Genomic DNA, 20,055 nt, shown 5'->3' on the forward strand with positions numbered 1-20,055 from the left:
TTTAATAAGAAAGGCAAATGTCTAATGATCGTACAGCCAATTATGTCATAATGACAGTTGACGTTCAACTTTTGATGTTGACAAATTTGAATTATAAACAGAATATATATAAAATTTATTAACATTTAATTGTTCTCTTTACTCCATGATTGCATTTTTCTTATATTTATTTTTTATGTATGTTTTAATGTTTGCATTAATTTATTATTGTTTATGTATTATTTAAATAAATAAATATTTTATTTTACTAGTATCAGAATAAATTTAAAATAACTTTAAAAACTATACCTTGTGTCAATGGAGGTCGTATATTGTGGTAAGGTTCCAGTGAGTCGTTTTGTTTGTTGTGTTTTGTTTTTTGTTGTCATTTTCTAATATTAGACTTAAAATTGATTTCCTCTAACGAAAATACTAAAGAATTAAATTGTATGTATATTAATCTATAAATAGTGTTGGCGTATTGTTGAAAGCTTTTCTGTTTCATTTGTTATTTTATCTGTTATTGCTTCATGAAGCCGTCTCCATAATTTCTTAGCAATAATTTTATGTAAATAGGTATCTAATACAATCTTAGATTATAAATATTAATTTAGATAAAATTACATATTTTATATATGTATATATAAAACGTATAAAATAATATTACAGGAATTTACAACAAAGTCAAAAGTCATAGTTTATATAGCTTTATTATATAAGCTCATTACATTCATTTATAATCGTCAATATACATCTGCGGTTATTTGTTATTTCGCTGCCGTGAATAAATATGTCATTTACAATATTTATGTATAATCATGTGCAATATAGGAAATTGATTCTTAACGATACTTCCAAAATAATGGCGAAAATTATTTAAAACGAAATGATGAATGTTGCCAGAAGTAAGTTTCAGTGTTGCATGTTATATATATATATATATATATATATATATATATATAATATTAAGGGGACCGAAAAGTATTTTTGTTTCTATCGACATATTTTATAGAATAACCGATTGATTTGTTACTGCTCCGGCATTGAAACTATACTAGATGGCAAAAGGTTGTTGATAAGGAAGGTGAATATATTGTTGATTAGAAATAAAAATTTGTTAAAAATGTAGTCGTGTGAATTTAACTTTAGAAAGCGACATTACTTCCCGGTGCCCCTAATATATTAATATGACATTGTTTCTATATGATTGTGGCAAAAAGTGACTTAAATTTGCGTTTGATATTTTTGCATGAACACTAATATGTATCTTTGTGTTATATGCTGCGTTATATTTGCAAATAAATAGCATATATATATTATATTACTAGTGCCTAGTGAAATAATAATTTTCAGTTAACCGTTCATTTTATAGCAATAACTAATTTATCTTTAACACGTTGAACGCCAGACTAAAAACCATGTTTAGTTCAGTGGGCCGCGACGGACACCATGTGACTGCCATCATGTTGGGTCCAAGAGTCCGCGTCGGACACCACGTGTCCGCATGCCCTCGATCTCTTCAGAAGCCTCTAGGGAGCCAACGGACAGTTTTTACTGTTTTTACCAAGGCATGTGACCCGCGCGACCCCGCAGAATAATAATGTATAAATCGCTGTTTCCGTAAGTCGCGCATTATTTTTAAGGGTTTTACTGACAATAGTTGCTAAAAAAACACCTTGGCGATTTTTTCACGATTTTCGATTTAATGGTGTGGCCCCAGGGGACAGTATGCTGTCGGACACATGGTGTCCGCCATGGCGTTCAACGTGTTAACAATACAGTGTTGCCTCACTAACTTTAATATTTAATTTTATTATAATGTATAACACGGTTTACTTCTAAATCTCAGGTGTACACCTGCCCTAAGTGCATGAGGTTTTCCAGCGACCAGTACAAAGCGATGGAGGACCACTTCGACTTATGTTTGGATGACTTTTAATTAACGGTATGTATTTTTAATTTATTCACTTCTAGAAACTTCGATTTAAACTTCTAGAAAATTTCTTGAACTTCTCATCATTCCACATAATCTGTTGAATATTTTTAGGTTGACAATAAAATTAGTGTCTTATATATTTGATGGAATCAGGGGTTACCTCGCGGAAGTCCATCCTAAGTAAGAAAAGGACCAATATTTAGCCACTTCCGCACATGTAGTCCATCCTAAGTAAGAAAAGGACCATAGGACATGTGCGGAAGTAGCTAAATATTGGTCCTTTTCTTACTTAGTGTCTTATATTTTTAACCCTTTCCACTCCAATGTCGAGTGTCACTCGACACTGATTTTGTTCCACAAGCTCCACTGTCGAGTGATACTCGACATGGTGTAATACTTCTTTTTGTGGAAAATTTTAAAACAGGAAAGATTTTTGTTACTAAAATGTTTGATTCGCGAACGAATGAAACATATTCTAGAATCGCAAGATACTACAATTCAATTAAATTTTATCGATGCTACATAACAGCCTTGGAGTCGAAAGGGTTAATTATAATAAATTTAATATGAGTAGTATTTATATAAAATGCATATGTCATATAACTAGCTTTTATGTATCACTTGAACATATGCCTACAAACCATCTCTCACGTTGACTAGTAGGGAATTAACCCTTTCCTTACCGCAGTACGTTCCGCCGAAATGACGCTACTGAACTGGACAGCGCGCCGCGAAGTGTCCACATTGCATGGCGGTAGGCTGATGTTCGAATTTTCTCATTTAAGTGTTACATATTTAAAGATTTTACTGGTATATTAATTAAAAATTAAAGTTAGAATAATTGATGGTAATTTATTTGGCTGTGATAAATCTTAAAACAGGAATCTACATATAAATAAGTCTACATTACAAAATGGTTGCCGGCGCTGGTAATGAAAGGGTTAAGTCCGCCATTACAAAGTAAATAAATGACAGAACAGGGGCGGCTCTAGCTTGTGTGGCGCCCGTGTGCAATGAAATCCTATCGACCTCTAGGCCTGACTCCCCCTCTCCCCGAGCGGCTATAACTGTTAACTTTGCCGTCGTAACGAAAAAGTTTTTTCATATTCCTACAAACTATTTTAAAAGTAAGTATAGCTTACAGTATGGTATTAGTTACGGCCTTTATTCTTATGACGGCAAAATAACACTCATTGTTATTATGCCTGTAGCATATCTCTGTTGCGAAAATAAGCGGCGAACTGTGATAGATTTCAAGACAATGCTCTTAGCTGTCTCAGGGAGCGCTGCGGCGGCGCCCGTGTGCATTGCACACTCTGCACTATAGGTTAAGCCGCACCTGTGCCAGAATGTCTTAATATGGATAACTATAATGTTATCATTACTTTTTTGAGAAGTTAATTTATTTGTATAAAGTTTAATTACATTTAATTTCCTCTATTACTTAAAATTGAATATTATTTTTTTCAGATAATCCAATGGTGTTGTTATCCTATGAAAAATAATTTTACTATGTGACTAACATATATAAAATGTGATAACATATTATTTGATTTCCATTAGAATCTGTATTCTTCCGTAATTTTGTACCTTCATATTTTTATACATGAATTAATAAACAATTTTATTTTAAAAAACATTGTACAGTAGTTGTTTATAAATACTTATATTATTAGGAAAGATAATTAAAAAAAATATAATATAATAATAGCAAATTCAATTCTGAAAGAGACAATGTCAAATGTTATTGTTTGAATTCTTGTATATATATATATATTAATTTTAAGACATTTTTAATTCAAATATGTAATGTTATTATTGTCCGTTCCTCAACAAAAACTATACTATTTTATTATCATTTCTTATCATGTGTTTTCTCATTTTTTATTAATTAAAAAATGTAGAGAAAACATTGGTGTCTATAGTCCGAATTTTTCCCGCGCAAATTTGACAGCTGTCAATAAAATCCCGTGTTAACGTATAAAATTATATTCGGATTTATTAATGAATATGATTTTAAACAATAATTTGTTGGGAAAATTAATGGTACTCTTTCTTTAGTATATAAAAAAAAAGTAATATTAATTGCATTATTATTATAAAATATTTTTATTGCGTTTTTGTAATACCTAATGTTTTCTGTATATCCTTATGTCAATGCATCTATAATTTTAAATTATTGAAGTGCTTGCAATAATATGAGCACTTTTAAATTGACATTTTTCACTAATTTTTTTTATCGAAGAAACTCTTGATTGACAGATACGGTGGTACAGAAATCATTGCAGGTACTTGTACAGAATGTAATATATGTTTAAAAATAGTTCATGTTTTATGTTATAACTAAGGCCGGCTGCCTACGTTTTTCATTAATCAAAAGAATATAAATGTTCTGTGAAATAAAATTTACTATCTATATTTATTTCAACATATAGTCGAGACAAGTAACTAAGATTTTTTTCAGTACTTTGATTACCATATTTGCGTGGACATAATCGCATGTTGACAGGACAAATGCCCTCTGTGGTGTGCGTACAGTGAATGCAAAAACTTAGTGTTGCCATATACAAGATGTACCATGAATCACCGTCAAGATGAAGCCCCAAAATGTTTTAAAATATATCACATATTTTGTATATTATAATAGCAATAATTTTTAGTAAATGTTCTTATAAATGATATTTTAAATAAAAATCAGGACATTACAGTATTAATTTTAATATATAAAGAGTCATTGAAAGTGAAAACAAGTTGTAATTTTTTTGACATACTAATAAAAAGAGCATTCCATGGTGCATACATTTATTTACCTTTTTAATGGCAACATTTTCTGACGTTCATTTATGGGCGATTGAAATGATTTTAACACTTCATATATCAAACAGATTAGTTTTATAAATATATGTAAATAATAATATATTTTTGTTACAAGACCCACTGTGCCATGAATTAATATATAAAATAGATTTTACCATAAACAATTCAACATACATTATGAATGTTATTTAGCAATATATATGTATATATAACAGCTATAGGATATGTATGGGCCATAATAAGGTTCAATTTTGAAAATAACACAAAGAAATTGTGCTTTAATGGATATATAATCTATTTTTTAAATGTTAACAATGTATCTTCCAGATTTTAAGAAACATTCTTCCAAATGAAACAAAATCACGTTTGTCCATATTATATCCTACATTTTTTCTGTCTTTGTTTCGTTACTTCAGCATGTGTTTTAGGAAACTTGTCACCTTCAAATATCCTGAAGCATTGGTTGTAAGAAGTTATATATGTATGTATATATATATATCAAATATAGTTTTTATAAACTGTAAGTATAGTGACATGAAAAGTAAATTGTATACGACTGAGTGATTGTGAAAAGACTGGTTTAATTAGGTTTTTGTTTGTAATTAAAACTAATAAATTTGAAATTAACTTATGCTTTGTGTTTTAGGAATTTTGTTGCATTCTATGTATGTTTTAATGTCAAATGTCTCTATGTAAATTAAAGATTATTTTTTATGAGATTTTAAATTTAATTTCTGACTAAAACTCGCACAGTCTGTGTTGTATGAAACATTTTGTAATTAAATATTGAAAAATATCACATGTGTATATTTTTTATTCTATATATGTGTAATAAAGACTGTTCTCCTTGTGTCGGTTTCAATTGAAACCCTCCTTAGTTTCCGTTTTATGTCATGCCATTGATCCTGACTTTTGGCCACCTGTACACACGTGTCAAGTACAGTGCGCTTGGACTATTCACTTTTAACCTATAAGCTTATACAAATGATAATCGATTTCAATTTGTCTCAAATAGTAATTTTTATTGTTAATAAACTTCAGTACTATGATTGCCAAAGTTGTAGCGCTCTTTCGTGTAGATCGACATTTTCTCTGTGTAAACGCATCCTTGGCTCATTATGAAGGAAAGTGATAAGTTGAGAACTTTTTAGCTATTAACTAGTATACCTAATGTATAGTGATACCTATACCGCATTGTCTATAGAGTTAATACAAACAAACGCTTATTATTTAAAAACAGGTGTATAGTCCTGAGTTTCTTTCACAAAGTAGGTCTCAATCCCGTGTAGAATATACATTTTTTCAATTTGATTTGATGCTGTAGTCTTTGGTAGGGGACGGGCGGTGTTCTTGGGTGCCTGAAAGACTGAAGGTGTCTACCGGAGACACGGACCAGGTAGCCCCCCCCCCCATAAGGTAGACCATCGATTTAGTTAAGGTCGCAAGACCGGTCATTGTTGTGATCTTGGGGGAGGCATATGCCTTACAGTGGTCACAGCAGTTAACTAACGATCTACATTGGACTAATCTGAGTTTTTTTGGTTACGGTTTCTTACTGTAGCTTTATTGCCATTTGATTTTTATGAAAATTTTGCGAATTTCAGGAGAAAAAGCCCAGGAGGCGCATAACCTTTGCCTTTTAGTGGACATGCTTCAGGGCACCCACAGGAACTTTGGTTCGGGCCGCCACATGTTACTTTATTGCCGCAGAGCTTGTAGATCGTTTGAGTGGATTTTCGATAAAATAATGCCTGAGAAGGATATACAAGAGAGGTTCTCAGGGATAAGTGTAGCAATAAAAAGCAGTGATCATTTTCAAAATGTAATATATTTCGTGGAACCCGTAGCGTTTCTTAGCTGTTTTATATAAAATTTATACAAATAGAATAATATCTCGCTAATTCAATTTTTTTTATATTTTTATACAATACTCTCACAGGTCCTATAAATTGTTTTAACATATCTAAATATTAGTTAAATTCGTTACAACTAGTTTCATTGGGTCAATTATTGGCACCATTTTTTTAAATAAAAAAAAAACAGGGCTGATGCGGGTAGATTCGTTTCGTTTCAAACAGTCGTACTGTTGGAGAAACGTCGGAATTCTGTCAAACCACGTGTGAGTTTAAGAAACGCTAAAAGAAATCTATAAATAGCTGAGATTCGGACATAGAGAAGGCTTTTGATCAAACTTACGTATAGGATAGTAAGTATAAACCGCAACTTACAGAATACATCAGAAATACACGGGCGAAAGAAAATAAATCCGTTGCCTCGCGTACACCACTGGTAGCTGCGAGCAATACCGGTTCCTTTTTTTTATTTCACAAAAATAAATAAACCGCATTTAAAAGTAACAAATAATAAATAGTTCGAAAGTATACAAAAAAATAATAATAAATCTTTATAAATACTTAAAAACTAATTAAATCATATAATAAATCGCTTAAAACTGAACTTCGCAGATACAAACAGAACTGCTCGAAGCGAAGAAAATACCATAGACAATGTATTTGTTTTCACGTCCAAAATGGTTGCTGTCAAAGACGCGGTGGTCAGTCTGTATTTTTTTCGCTTCGCTTATCAACATGATTCAAATAAATCTAAGCATATGTGATGCATCAAATACAAGACGTGCATTTAAAACTAAAGATAATTAAGATAAAAATACTATTACAGAATACATTAAGTCGCGTAATAAATTCAACAAGGTCATTGGGTTTTATTCTTTTTAAAGCATTTCAAAAATATTTTATTAGATGAAAATAAAATATTTTAATGTATAACCTGTTAAACTCGTGACTTTATACCAAAACTTCTTTTTCTATTATTTTTATAAATTCATTATTTTCATAGAATTATGTAGACAGCTGTGTTTCAAGATAATTTTTTGTCTGTTTAAAAATGACATCATAAATATTAATTAAAGAAACGAAATTAATTTATAAGATTTCACCAAGATCAAAGACTTCGTTGAATCACGTACGCGCATATATGAATGGTTTTTATACATAGCTAAAAATACAAAATCATATAATACATAATTTAATACCGTCAATAAAAAAATACAATGTTAGTTGAAGAAACCGAAATTAAAAAATAAGAAGCGTAAGTAAATTTTATTTAAATACTGTGCTTGGAATGCGTCGCAATGTAAAGTGACAAAATCAGTCGGAAGATATATTTTATTATCTGGAGACAGATCGGTTGAGATGGCCAGCATCAAAAATAATAAAAAAATACATCTGTCTCGGCGAATGGAGAATTTTAAATTGTCTAGGAGGTGATGCAAATGAAAACTTTAATGTACTTTACACATTCGTAGCCCGCAATAAGCCTACTACAACACCCATTAACACAAAATTTGCATTTTTTTTAAACTATTAAATACACAAAATGTCCTTAAGTTTGTATAAACATTATCTAACACAAATTATGATAACATTACAATTAGTTGCAAACATAAATAATTTTATGTCGCGATAAAGACTAGAATACGTTGAGGATAGAAAGCAGACGTCAGTGTGGAGGAACTTGACAGTCGTTTCTGCTTTTTGTTGGCGAAGCGGTGGAGTTGTGGCGACCGTTACGATGGTCGTTGTTTTACTATATCGTGGCGGCATGTTAACTCGGTTGGGTTATATAAAATGGCGTCAAGTGTCAAGAAATGGCGCGAAATGTTGGGCTAACAGTATCCATATTAGCGTTTCCCGAGGTAGTCGACCATTTGTTCTATTTCGTCCTTCTCGTCGGTGAGCAACAGTGCCTCCACACAACCATTGAAGTATTTCGATTGAAAACATTCCCGCCTGAAAATATAAAACGGATATTTTAAACTCCGTGACCCATAGTTACTTTACCCTGTTAGTATGCAGCATATAAAGTTTAAAGTTTATAGATCAGTATACAGTGTTTTAGAATCAAGCTTGTAAAGTGTGTAGGAAGATATTTAGGTTATTTACAGTGGTAAGCCGACATTCCTTCGCGATTACTGTTCCAAAATAAACAACAACTACATAAACACAATAAGAATAGGTCGGATCGTTAAATAATCATTTTCTTGTCAAAGAACAGGAAATTCCTTAAAATTCACGATAACATATCACAGAGGATGTGAAACGAAATGTTAAAACGGGTAAAAAATTTCTGGAACATTTCTTAAATTTTATGAAAAAAATTGTTTATTTTTTTAATATTTTCATTGTCAGCCGTATTATATAATTAACAATTATATAAGAGAGCATTAAAACTACTTCACTGCTAATTATGGAAATCAAAGCATAGAACAATAACTTTTTATTGTTTGCATGTGTTTCGTGCATTTGTATACATTTTATTTAACTGACTGTGGGTAATTAAGTGATACATTGTTGCTTAATATTTTTTTCTAGTAATCATTTGAATGATTTGAGCCATTCATTACAACTTTACGGGATGTAAATGACATTATCATAAATTCTGACATAACTAGTCACCTATATGACATATGTCAAAATTTTGTCACAGACATACGATAAAAAAATGTCTCTTCATATTTCACGGCTTAGCTCGTGAACACAAGAGACCATCTGGTAGGAAAAGACTTCGGCGTGTGTGCTTTTGCCGCCAAACAGAATTAAAGGTTATTGACAAAAATTAAAGATTTTACCTTAAATCTTTTATTCACGGTTACGGGAACAATATTACATAGTATTGAGTACTTTACACGTAAAATTCTCTTTTGCGTCCAAATTTGAACATTAGAGCAAGTTTCAAATTGTCAACATACAATTAATTGTTTAGACATATTTTATACGTTACAACCTTTAATTTTTGTATACCTTGTAATATTTTTATTCACTTTGTCATATAACACCATAGTTATACAGGTTTTTCATAATCCAACTAAAACTAGTGACATTAAGCCTAGAACATTTAGCAACTAATTATTCTAATGTTGCTCGTAATAATGCTAAGTTATCTGTGCTCTTTCTTTTAGCCAACATACCTGACCCTGCTTATTGTTGTAAGTATGCCAAATAAATGCTGTTGAGTTTTCTGAGTTAGTTTTACATGCAATTTAATACGAAAGTTGTTATTGTAAAGGTGCGAAATAGAAAAGAAGAGAGAATAGGCAAGTGCTTCGAATAAACTCCCAAACATACCATCTCAAAGTACATGCACCCAAAGCCCTTGTTCCCAAATAAAAGACTGCGAAGCTAGAGTACGAAGAAAAAAGGCGGTTGGAAAGGCGTAGAATGCATTTGTAATTATCTGTCACCTACAAGTTCCCTTATTTGCAGACATACGAGTTTTCACGAAGTGACTCGCTTCTTTGATGCGGAATCGGAATATTTATAGATTATATTCCATTTATTCTTACTACTTTAATATGAAATATAACCTTAAAAGTACTGTTTAAATTTACATTTTTATTTTCAAATAATTAATGTGTCTTGAATGGCTGTAAAAAATTGCAGTTTGCAATAAAACTGCCCATTGTACTTTATTTATTCTGGTAACTTCTTTTTATATTTATGGACTATTACAATTAAGAGTAAACAAATAAAGAATGTTTTCAAAGAACCTAGCATGGCTAGGAGCATTAAACGATTCATTTTCAAAATTTTATATCAATGTTAATAAAAAACAAAGTAGCCATGCATTTAAGCTTACGTAGGGAACTTTGCACAAGTCATCGCCTCAACCGAGAAAGGATAGAGTTAGGTCTGTCAAAAAAAAACTCCTTGGTACCTAAATTTTTGGATCTGCCCCGTGTAACTGTTTAATATATTCCTTGAACAGTTCGAGCTGGTCGGTCTCCTGTAGTACTTCAACGCAGCCCTTGAAGTAATCTGTCGTGAAACAGTCTTCCCTGTGCCCCAACGAAACAAATATTTTAACAGATGTTGACAGTTCAAATCGATACTAGTCGACTCGATCGTTGACGTACCATCGATACACTGGCAACTTTATAACGATTAAAAAATGTCAATTCAACTATGCGTGGTATGCGTAATAAAGGGTTTTACAACTAATCTGTTTTCACTAACTGGTTATTGGTAATCGAGCTAATTGAATTAAATATATCCTGTATTAATTCTAAAATACAAAATCCGTCATATTATTGACGAAACAGATTATCTATTTTGTTAAAAGGTAAAATAATAAAATTTATAAAAAAATCGACATCTGTATGTCTTAGTTTACATCTGTATTTACGTATAAGTTCAGTGTCTCTGTTATGTTTTGAAACACCGAAATTAATTTATTTTAACAATTATTAGACGTTATAAAATTGCCATAAAAAAAAACAAAATTTTAATTATAGCTCGTAAAACGGAATGTACCTGCAGAGGTTGTAGAGCGATGGCTCCCGGAAGAGATTGTAGCAGTCGTCGCAGATGCGGTCGAGACGAGCGAAGATGGAGGCGTCGTAGATGCCCTTGCATTGCAGCTTGAAGAAGGAACGACGTGCTACGTGATGTGTAGACGGCGATGCCGCCGAGCTCACCACCAGCGCCAGCACTGCTGCCAGCGCCACACGCACGGAACTTAGATGCATCTGCAACAATCATCATCTATGACCACCAGTCCCAAAATAGACTCATCATTGTAATTTCACTTCCACAGTTAGACATAGTTCCATCATATATTTCTGTTAAGGTGATGCGGTGACGCCAGAAAGAAAAAAGAAAAAAATTGCCGTGTCCATTAAAATGACACCCATATGACAGCTGTCACGAGTGACGTTTTATGCGACGTCATATGTCAACAGAGCATTGACGATTCTTTGCTAACAGGATAAGAATATTAACCGCGTATAAAGAATAGGCATAACTCAGAGGCAACCAGAGAGTCCAGCCAGGTTATCGTAGAAAAAGTACAGGCAAAGACCAAGAGAGCGATCACCAACGGCGGACTCTGCTCGGGTGGTGACGGGACTCAAGTTAATGGACTTATTCAGAAAAGCAGGTCGCAGAGAGCGGCGGAGGTAATTCGTCGAATTCTCAACCAAGGATTTCCAGAAAGGACCTAACCTAACTTTTTACACATCATTGTTATTTACTAAAATAATTTCTGTATTTTTCTTCTATTATACATTACTGTAATCAAATTTATATTGTAATTACCATAGTAAACAGTTACTAATTTTTACAATTTCTTTTTGTTACATTAATCTAGCAATTTTAATTTTAAAGAACTATATTTACATTGTTAAAATTAACAAAACGTATTGTTAAATTGAAGGATTACATTCGTCTGTTTTTGAGGACATTCAAAGGTAAAACACGCATGACATGTTCATGCCGCGATAAAGTTTGTCCGTGAACAGTTACCTCATTACAACAAATGAAAATAAATTCACTCTGCGTAGTGAAAGTCAGTATAAACGTTGCCTTTGTTTGACGCCGCGCCGACGTACATTCGGACAAGTGTAAAAAACACGTTCGGATACACACTGTCGCATTTGTACAAAAAAAAAAGGTTTTATGTGATATATTGTGTATAAATATTACAAAGGTTGATTGGAAATGACCGTGATAGGTTTGGAGAGGTAATGAATAGTCCGTTGGCTAATGTATGATACACTATTATCATATTTCAATCGTGGTAGCATAGAATACGTGGTAGAAGCCCACTGCAAAACATAGGCCTTCATCAGAGATCACAATGACAGATCCTGCGCTGCCCACATCAAGTAACTTCCTGTGATCTTTACTACATCGTCGATCTACCTAGTGAGAAGCGTACGTTGTGTCTACCAACTTGTAATCGCCACTCGAAAACCCCCACTGCCACTCCGGACGTGCAAATCTTCAAGCTTCATCAGTGACTTTGGTTTTTCTGTGGATCTCCTCGTTTCTGACTTCTCTTATTGCTCTCTTGGTGACTTTAAGTCTTCAACCAATATAGCACTACTAAATTGATTTGAAAAATTGTTATAGATAAATTGATATCCCAACTATCTTAGTCCAAGTCAATATCGCTTACAGGCGGCGCGATAAACTATCATATTTACGGGCATAATTCATTCAGAGAGCTGCCTCCGCCTAGAGTGGACCACACACTGTCTACTCACCGCTGTCTTCCCATTTTATTAAGGAGCAAGGCCTTTGACAACCGGTCTTAGCGGCGGCCTGACTAATTATCGATCATTTTAAACGAAGCGTTCCCGCGCTTATTGCTATGACAACTTACACAGATTATACCATGGAACACTCATTCGCAATGTTCCCAGATTATAAATAATTTGATTAATATATTTTTTTTCATGTTATAATTTATAAAAGCTGCTATATATTCACACCTTTAAAGGTGTGAATATATAGCAGATTTGTCAGCAGAAACCCTTCAAAGCTTTTACACCTATAATAAATAATAACCTCAGGCAAATAAATTCTTACAGTATAAAGTCTGCAGGCACAGATAATAAATGTTAATTAATTTTAATATATATTCATACTCAGAAAACGCTATTTTGTGTTATATAATCATTACGTTTTTTATTATTTCTGAAACCTTTGAATTTTGAATATTTTGATTAATCCCTTTTTAAAACTTTTACACCTATAACCAATCAACTTGTATACTCTTATTTTCAAAGTAAGACGTTCATGAAGTAATTTATAAAGAAGGTTTTTTATTAAACCACAGAGAAAAATTTTTTTGGAATTCCGTTTAAAACGTGATACAGATTAGAAACATCTATCGATTCTTTAAATATAAAATCGATTAAACATTAAAATCGTGGTTATTTATTTAGTAACGTTTACAGTAAAAGATATACGCTTTGAAGTTATTTCTCAATCTCTAATAGGCGAGTTAATCTTAATATGAGTAAATTTACATACTTCGCATGATTCTTAATGAAGAGGCGGGGTTGCCCGCCTAGATTGACCAACTCCGGTGTGGCCGGCAAATGGACTTGTATAGACTACTTGAGTAATCGATTGCGATCGACGGACAAATTTAAATATACTCACTGGGTTTTTAAAAATTGAAATTATTAAATACTTTTTTTTTCTGCATTTATTTACATATTTAAACGAGAAATCTGTAATTATTTATGTATTAAATTCAAATTTAAACAATTTAAATTTAAGGTACCTTTATTTAAGCAGGCATGCACTCGCACCTCAATTATTTCAAGATTATATGTCGTAAGCTACCATCTGTCAGAATACTGATCTGCTGAGAAGCGCTGTCAGAAACTTGACAGTTGCATTTTAAAATGAAATTTAATATTTTTTGATGTGTGTTTTAAAATATTAACAAGTCAATAAATAAAGTCCTACACATTTATATCAAGTAAAAAGGAATGCTATAGTAAGATGTTTTTAATTATATACTTTTAATTATAGATTATATAAGACCCGGCCAGAAATTTCACAGTTGATCTTGTCATCCAATCCTTCATAAAGTCTGTATTTTGGGCAATAAAGGGGGTATTAAAATTTAAGTATTTAACGGTATAATAAAAAAATAAACTTTGCCAGATACACAAATAATAGTTTACCGTTATTATACTGTTATACTGCTATATATAATGCTATACTGCTATAGCGGAGTTCCTTAAGCAATATAACGTTAACCTCCTTCTCTGTACTTGTTAAGTGCTCTGAGACGGCGATTAAGTAAAGCAGACAGCCGCGGAGAGCAAACTGCAGCTTCATTTGAGCGTGGACCACCGCAATGCACCTCGAGGTTATAACTCAAAGGCGGAGTTGCAAACCTTTTTTTATTTGTGGCAACATTTATATTTTTTGTTGCCAGTATAAAAGTAATCTTTTTATATAAAAACAAATGTATATTTTTTGGCTTAATGTTTATAAATTTCTACTAAAGTTGTTACGCATAAACAAATTTATTTCCAAATAATGATTATTTGAGAATCATTTTATTACAACATGTACTCGATTTCCTAAAGATAAAACTGTAAATGGGTTATTACATAACTTTTAAAAAACTTGTAAAAAGAGAAATTCATTTATGTGACATATACACCATTTTAATATAAAAATGTTTAGAAATTGCAAACATTTTAGTCATTAATATTTTTTGGTTATTACTGGTGTTTTTATATTTAAAAAAAAAAATCTTTCTTACCTCTGAAATTATTGATTTTTGCGTAAGGTGTACTATACACTAATTGACAGGAAATGCAATTCATTTACCTGTTCAAAGCTTTTACACTTATAACCAATTACTCTTTAGAAATAAGTTATTACTGTGTTAGTCGAAAGGTAAAACAATCATTTTGTATATTGCATTATAATGTGAAGTTGCAAACAAGAAGTTCCTTTTGCGAAACGCGATGGAACATTCTAAAGTTTGAAATAATTAGGTGATTAAGAGGTTCGTCGTGTGTGGGAGTGCTAACCGATCCCCCGAAAACGGAACCTGTTTTCTGGGGATCCCCGAGGAAGAAATAAAAACTGACGAAAACGTTGCGAATGTTCTAGATGATTTCTATAGTAGCTATTTATTTTCTCTTTCAATTCTAAATTTAAATTTCTTGCAACATACAAGACTTTTTGTTTTTTATTTTGTTTAAACTGTACACAGACAAAGGTTAAACACTTATTTATTTAATTAATTTTATAGTAACGGTATCAAAAGTATTTAATATACTGCAACGAAACAATATATTATTTTATTGAAAATGTTCGTCTTTTAATGTTAAAAAGAATCTGAGACTAGATTGTTCTAGAAGTATCCTGAAAAATCACCGAGAAAAACTTATAATTAATCCCACAAGTGTGTTGTTAAATTATTAATTTTACGGTAACTTTGTATATAAAAAGAGGAAAGCCTCAGATATTCCGTAGAATATTTCGAAGAAGGTTACATATCATTCTCTGCAAGCAAAGAATAGATGTACTTTTTCAGATATATCGTCGAAATTGCAAAAACGTAGATTGACCATATATTCATTGTGGAATTATGTAGATCGCCATATATTTTTTTTGTTTAAAAAAGGAGTAATAAAAGATCTGTGTGTTAATAATAAAGATAATAGTACGGGTCCACACAGGTCCGGAGGCGCGCTTAACCAGTTTCTCATGGCGGGTCGTAAAGATGCGGCTTCGGGCCGGTCGGGCTTCGGTAACGAGACGTCTGACGGCGCCCTAGGGCTCCGCTGATTCATGCCGGCTTTGTAATAAAGTTATTAAGTGGACGGTCTCGTTTCGCATGGGAACCGAAGCGCCTAATGAGCGCGTTTGCGGTAGAGACGCGGCGATATTTATAGATGTAACATTTGTGGATAATTCGTCTTATTTTCGATAACATATAAAGGTAGTTATGCAAATAAGGTGCAGTCTACACTGATAAAGATCGGAGTAAAAGTTGTTTTATATACGTATTTAAAAAAAAAAAAAACTGGACAGCTGTTTTTGTGTTGTTTAAAGCATAGTTGTGAATTGTGTTGTGCACGTGGATAGACAAAGGATTTTTCTACGGGGTGATTAGATTCGGAAATGACCGTGCAGGAACAAAAGTGCAGCGGCTTGGCAAGTTGAGGTGAGGTTGGGGTACTAGGTGCGCTAAACAGATGGCTACTGGGTCATTAAGAGCCTATTCACGATCTTGTCATGGTAGTTGGAAGACGCTAAATGCAGGCCACTTCAAACTGGTCGTATTATAAATCTATGGGGTTGGTTCAAGCCATAGGACTGCTGACACTCCCATCAAATTAAATGTATCTTTGTTTTAAATTATCTCTCTTTATTATTAAGTTGACATCGTTGCGTGGATTTATATTTTAGCCAGTTCTACCACCCATATGGTAGATATACAGATGCTATGTTAAGATCGTTGAATACAGGCCGTTTACAACCGCTTATTATAAATCTATTATGGAAGCCAACGTTTATTGTTGGACGTCGTACGACTGAAATGATGGTAATCAACACTTACTAAATTATTCTAAACTCAAAGGGATTGTAGGCGATCACTTCTTTTAAACATAAATAGATCTATTTTCCATCGTTGTTAATAGAAAATGAACTTCTCAGAATGGACTTCTGTCATTTAAGCCTCGATGTTTAGAGCAACCCTTAACCGGTTACTAATTAGGGCATTAGAGTAATTAGAGTAGAAAAACGTCTGGCCTCCGTACAATTTACTACGCGCCGTACTTGGCGGGCTCGGTCGGCGGCATCGACATCTCGCCGACTCTAATTTTACTTTTAAATACGTGATGATATTACAACCTTTATAATTATACTTTTAACATGATCACACTCAACGAATTATTACAAACTACACAGAATAAACAAAAAAACTTCAGACATACATACACATTAAAAATTAAAAAATATTAGTCGCGTATGTGGTATTAAAATGTTATTATTTCGTTAATAAATGAAAAAGACGCTGATGTTCATTCGTTCGTTCATTCATTCATTTCTGCCAAAGGCAAAGGCATCGTTCGAAGCACGCCACGACGACCAACATTGAACAATCGCCAAGAACACCTTCTAGAAATAAATATACCGTAAATAAAAATAAATAAATACAGATTAAAACAAAAATAATCTATTAAAACGTATTCTCATATGAGAGTAATATTTAAAAAATAAAATATAGTGGATGTTTTACTTTAAGTCCTAAGTTATTTTAATTTTTTTTTATATACTCTGTGATGTGTTATTTATCTTCTGTGGTGTCCGATACAAGGAAAGTATCATAGTAAATAAAAAATGGAAAAAGTGCGATGAAAATAATAAAAAACAAATACTTCCCCTACGTATGTAACAGCATAGAGTAAATTAAAATATCTATTTGTAACTGTCAGATATTTGACATAAAACCGACACGGGCTTGTTACGATATTACATTATTATTAAAGATTGTATATTGTAGTGTACGAATTATAAAACCTACTTTTATTAATAATCTTACTTTATTACAAGACTTACAAATTAAAGATTTTATTTGCTTTAAGAAAAAAAAATCTTTAATTTCATTTATTAAAGTAACATCGATCAATTTTATGAAATTCAATTAACGAATTTTAAATCGAATATTTCAAAATCGATTTCGAAAGTTGCTTTTAAAATAATATCGCGAGTTCATTAAAAATATTTTATATAATTCCAATAACGAACGCATTCGAAGCCGATGTAGAATGGCTGAGAGAAAACGTTTACGTTCACGTATGTACTTGTGGAACGAGGTAAGGTTGCATCGCAATCGATCAAATACCAACGCCCTCGGGAGTGAACGCACTGCGTCGGCATTGCACGCGCTCGCCGCATACTAATTGCAACCACCAGACTGCACGGCAGCCACCCAGCGCGGCCGGCACACGTGGGACAACTCTGTGAGACCAATCGATCATGGAACACACATAGCCCTAGTCGACAGAGTTCTTCTACTCCGTAGTTTCTGTAAAATATACTTTGCCATTTTAATAACGGCTCAGAAACAGTATTTTAACAATTTTACATGTCTGCCTTAGCCTTTCTAAAATTCTTACGCCCGGTAGGATTAAACTCGTGTCAAGTAAACTTTCGAATTATCCACTTTAACAAAGAAAAAGAATTAAGTAATAATTGCCACAATGAAGGCTCCTATTGGAAATACTGAAACCTATGTCCGGGCAGTGTACGTCTTATTATTATTCTAACTCAATCTAAGATCTCTATCTCCTTCAAAAACTATTGTATATATATAAATACTAGGTGATCCCGCAAACGTTGTTTTGCAAAAAAATAATGTTTTTAATTTACAAATAAAAAATAAGGGATGATCATAGAGGGGTTAAAATTTAGGGTTGTATGTGTTTTTGTATGCTGTATCATAAAAAAATTAAAACAAAAAATTTCGTCAAGAAATTAAAAAAAAATATTTAGGGGTGGACCACCCTTATCACTAAGGGGTATGGAAAATAGATAATAGCCGATTCTCAGACCTACTGAATACGCATATGAAATTTGGTAAAAATCGGTCAAGCCGTTTCGGAGGAGTTCAAGTTCGAACACCGTGACACGAGAATTTTATATATTAGATACTAAATAACAGCGACTATTGTTAGTACTGTTTATTACATAAAATAAAACATTCTAATTAAAAAAATATAAATTGCCCCCTAATGGGGCGTATACCTTATGTTGAATTACACTGGCTTAGAGAGTTGGAACTTGGTTTCTCACTCTGGGTCTCATTTGCAAGCTCATACTCGGTCAACGATGGGACTATGCCAGAGAATTTTCTTCAAGATCAAATCAGGGTTAAGGAGACTCGTAAATCGAAAATATTCGACATAGCCGTGTGACTTGAAAAGTTGAAGTGGCAATAAGCAGACCACATGGCATATGTCCACAGAGGTTTTAAGTTTCGACGCTAGGAGCGGTATCCGCAGTGGTATCTTAAGAAAATTCGGAAAGTTTAATGACAATGTACTTTGTGCGTTTCATTATTTACGCTCACCAAATTATTGTTTAACGGCTCCATCTTCTAATATATATAGATCTATAACAATAATAATTAATGAGTAAATAAAGCGATTATTCTGAAATACATTACATTAATTTATTTTTTTTCTATTGGAACGCGGCAGAGTAATATCTTCTGACAATAGTATGCCGGACACCAGATACTATGTTATAATTTTGTAAACTTAAGACGCATCATTTAAAGTAAATGTTTTCGTTTACAATTATTATAAATAGTTAAATGAAGCATTTTAGCCGCAAAATATTGTATACAATGTCTTGACTTGTCCATTTTACTATCGCTTTTCAAGTAGGAACATTGCCAAACATAGCCAATTTCTAAATAAAATATCACAACGTTCGCTGCATACAGATAAGATAAACAATTTGACAGTTATGCTCCTGCACAGATAACATATGTTGTTTAAGCATCTGTTCATTCGCAAATTGTCGATTATGTAATAGAATAATATATTATAAAAGGTATATATGTTGGCATTACCACATTGTGAAATCACGTAATTATTGAGAATTGATTGTTGTAAGGCTGTCGAATACTTTGTAAGCATTTGATTGTTAAAAAGTGATTGTTAGTTAATATTTGTGAGTGTAAATAGTGACGCACTGAGGGCACAAAGAAGAGAGAGTTGACGATTGCAACGTCGGAGCATTCGTAACTCTACAGATGTTGTTACGCTTTTAAGCAAATATAAGACATTCTTCGAAACTTTGTTGTGATTACCAAAATTATCTATGTGACGTTATGTCAGTCGTCGTATTTCGTGCGACAGAGATAACGTTCTACGAAGCCGAATTTAGCCGATCGTCTCTTTCGAAAAGTCGTTGTGCAATATATCGCCGGGTACTATACACCTTTAATCAATACCTTATTTATTTCAT

The 20,055-nt window shown here is 32.6% G+C and overlaps 1 protein-coding gene across 3 annotated transcripts in view; it reads right to left on the minus strand.

Moving 5' to 3' along the window:
* Window positions 1–8,429: 8,429 nt before the first annotated feature.
* ITP (ion transport peptide) overlaps window positions 8,430–20,055 on the minus strand; it is an 86,941-nt gene continuing 75,315 nt past the window's right edge. For 2 of the 3 annotated variants that reach the window (XM_068764161.1, XM_068764159.1), the window contains exons 2-4: window positions 11,062–11,276; window positions 10,466–10,586; window positions 8,430–8,541 (exon numbers count right to left, since the gene is read on the minus strand). In XM_068764161.1, coding sequence (XP_068620262.1) covers window positions 10,466–10,586; window positions 11,062–11,276 — 336 coding nt within the window. In that variant the 3' untranslated portion in view covers window positions 8,430–8,541. Of the gene's footprint in view, window positions 8,542–10,465; window positions 10,587–11,061; window positions 11,277–11,925; window positions 11,986–20,055 lie in introns of those variants that run through there. The other variant, XM_068764162.1, reaches the window with a different exon arrangement.

Source organism: Battus philenor, unplaced genomic scaffold (genome assembly GCF_028537555.1).
Source record: "Battus philenor isolate CCGP_79_NKW_IND1 unplaced genomic scaffold, ilBatPhil1.0.hap1 SCAF_19, whole genome shotgun sequence".
Classification (NCBI taxonomy): Eukaryota; Metazoa; Arthropoda; class Insecta; order Lepidoptera; family Papilionidae; genus Battus; species Battus philenor.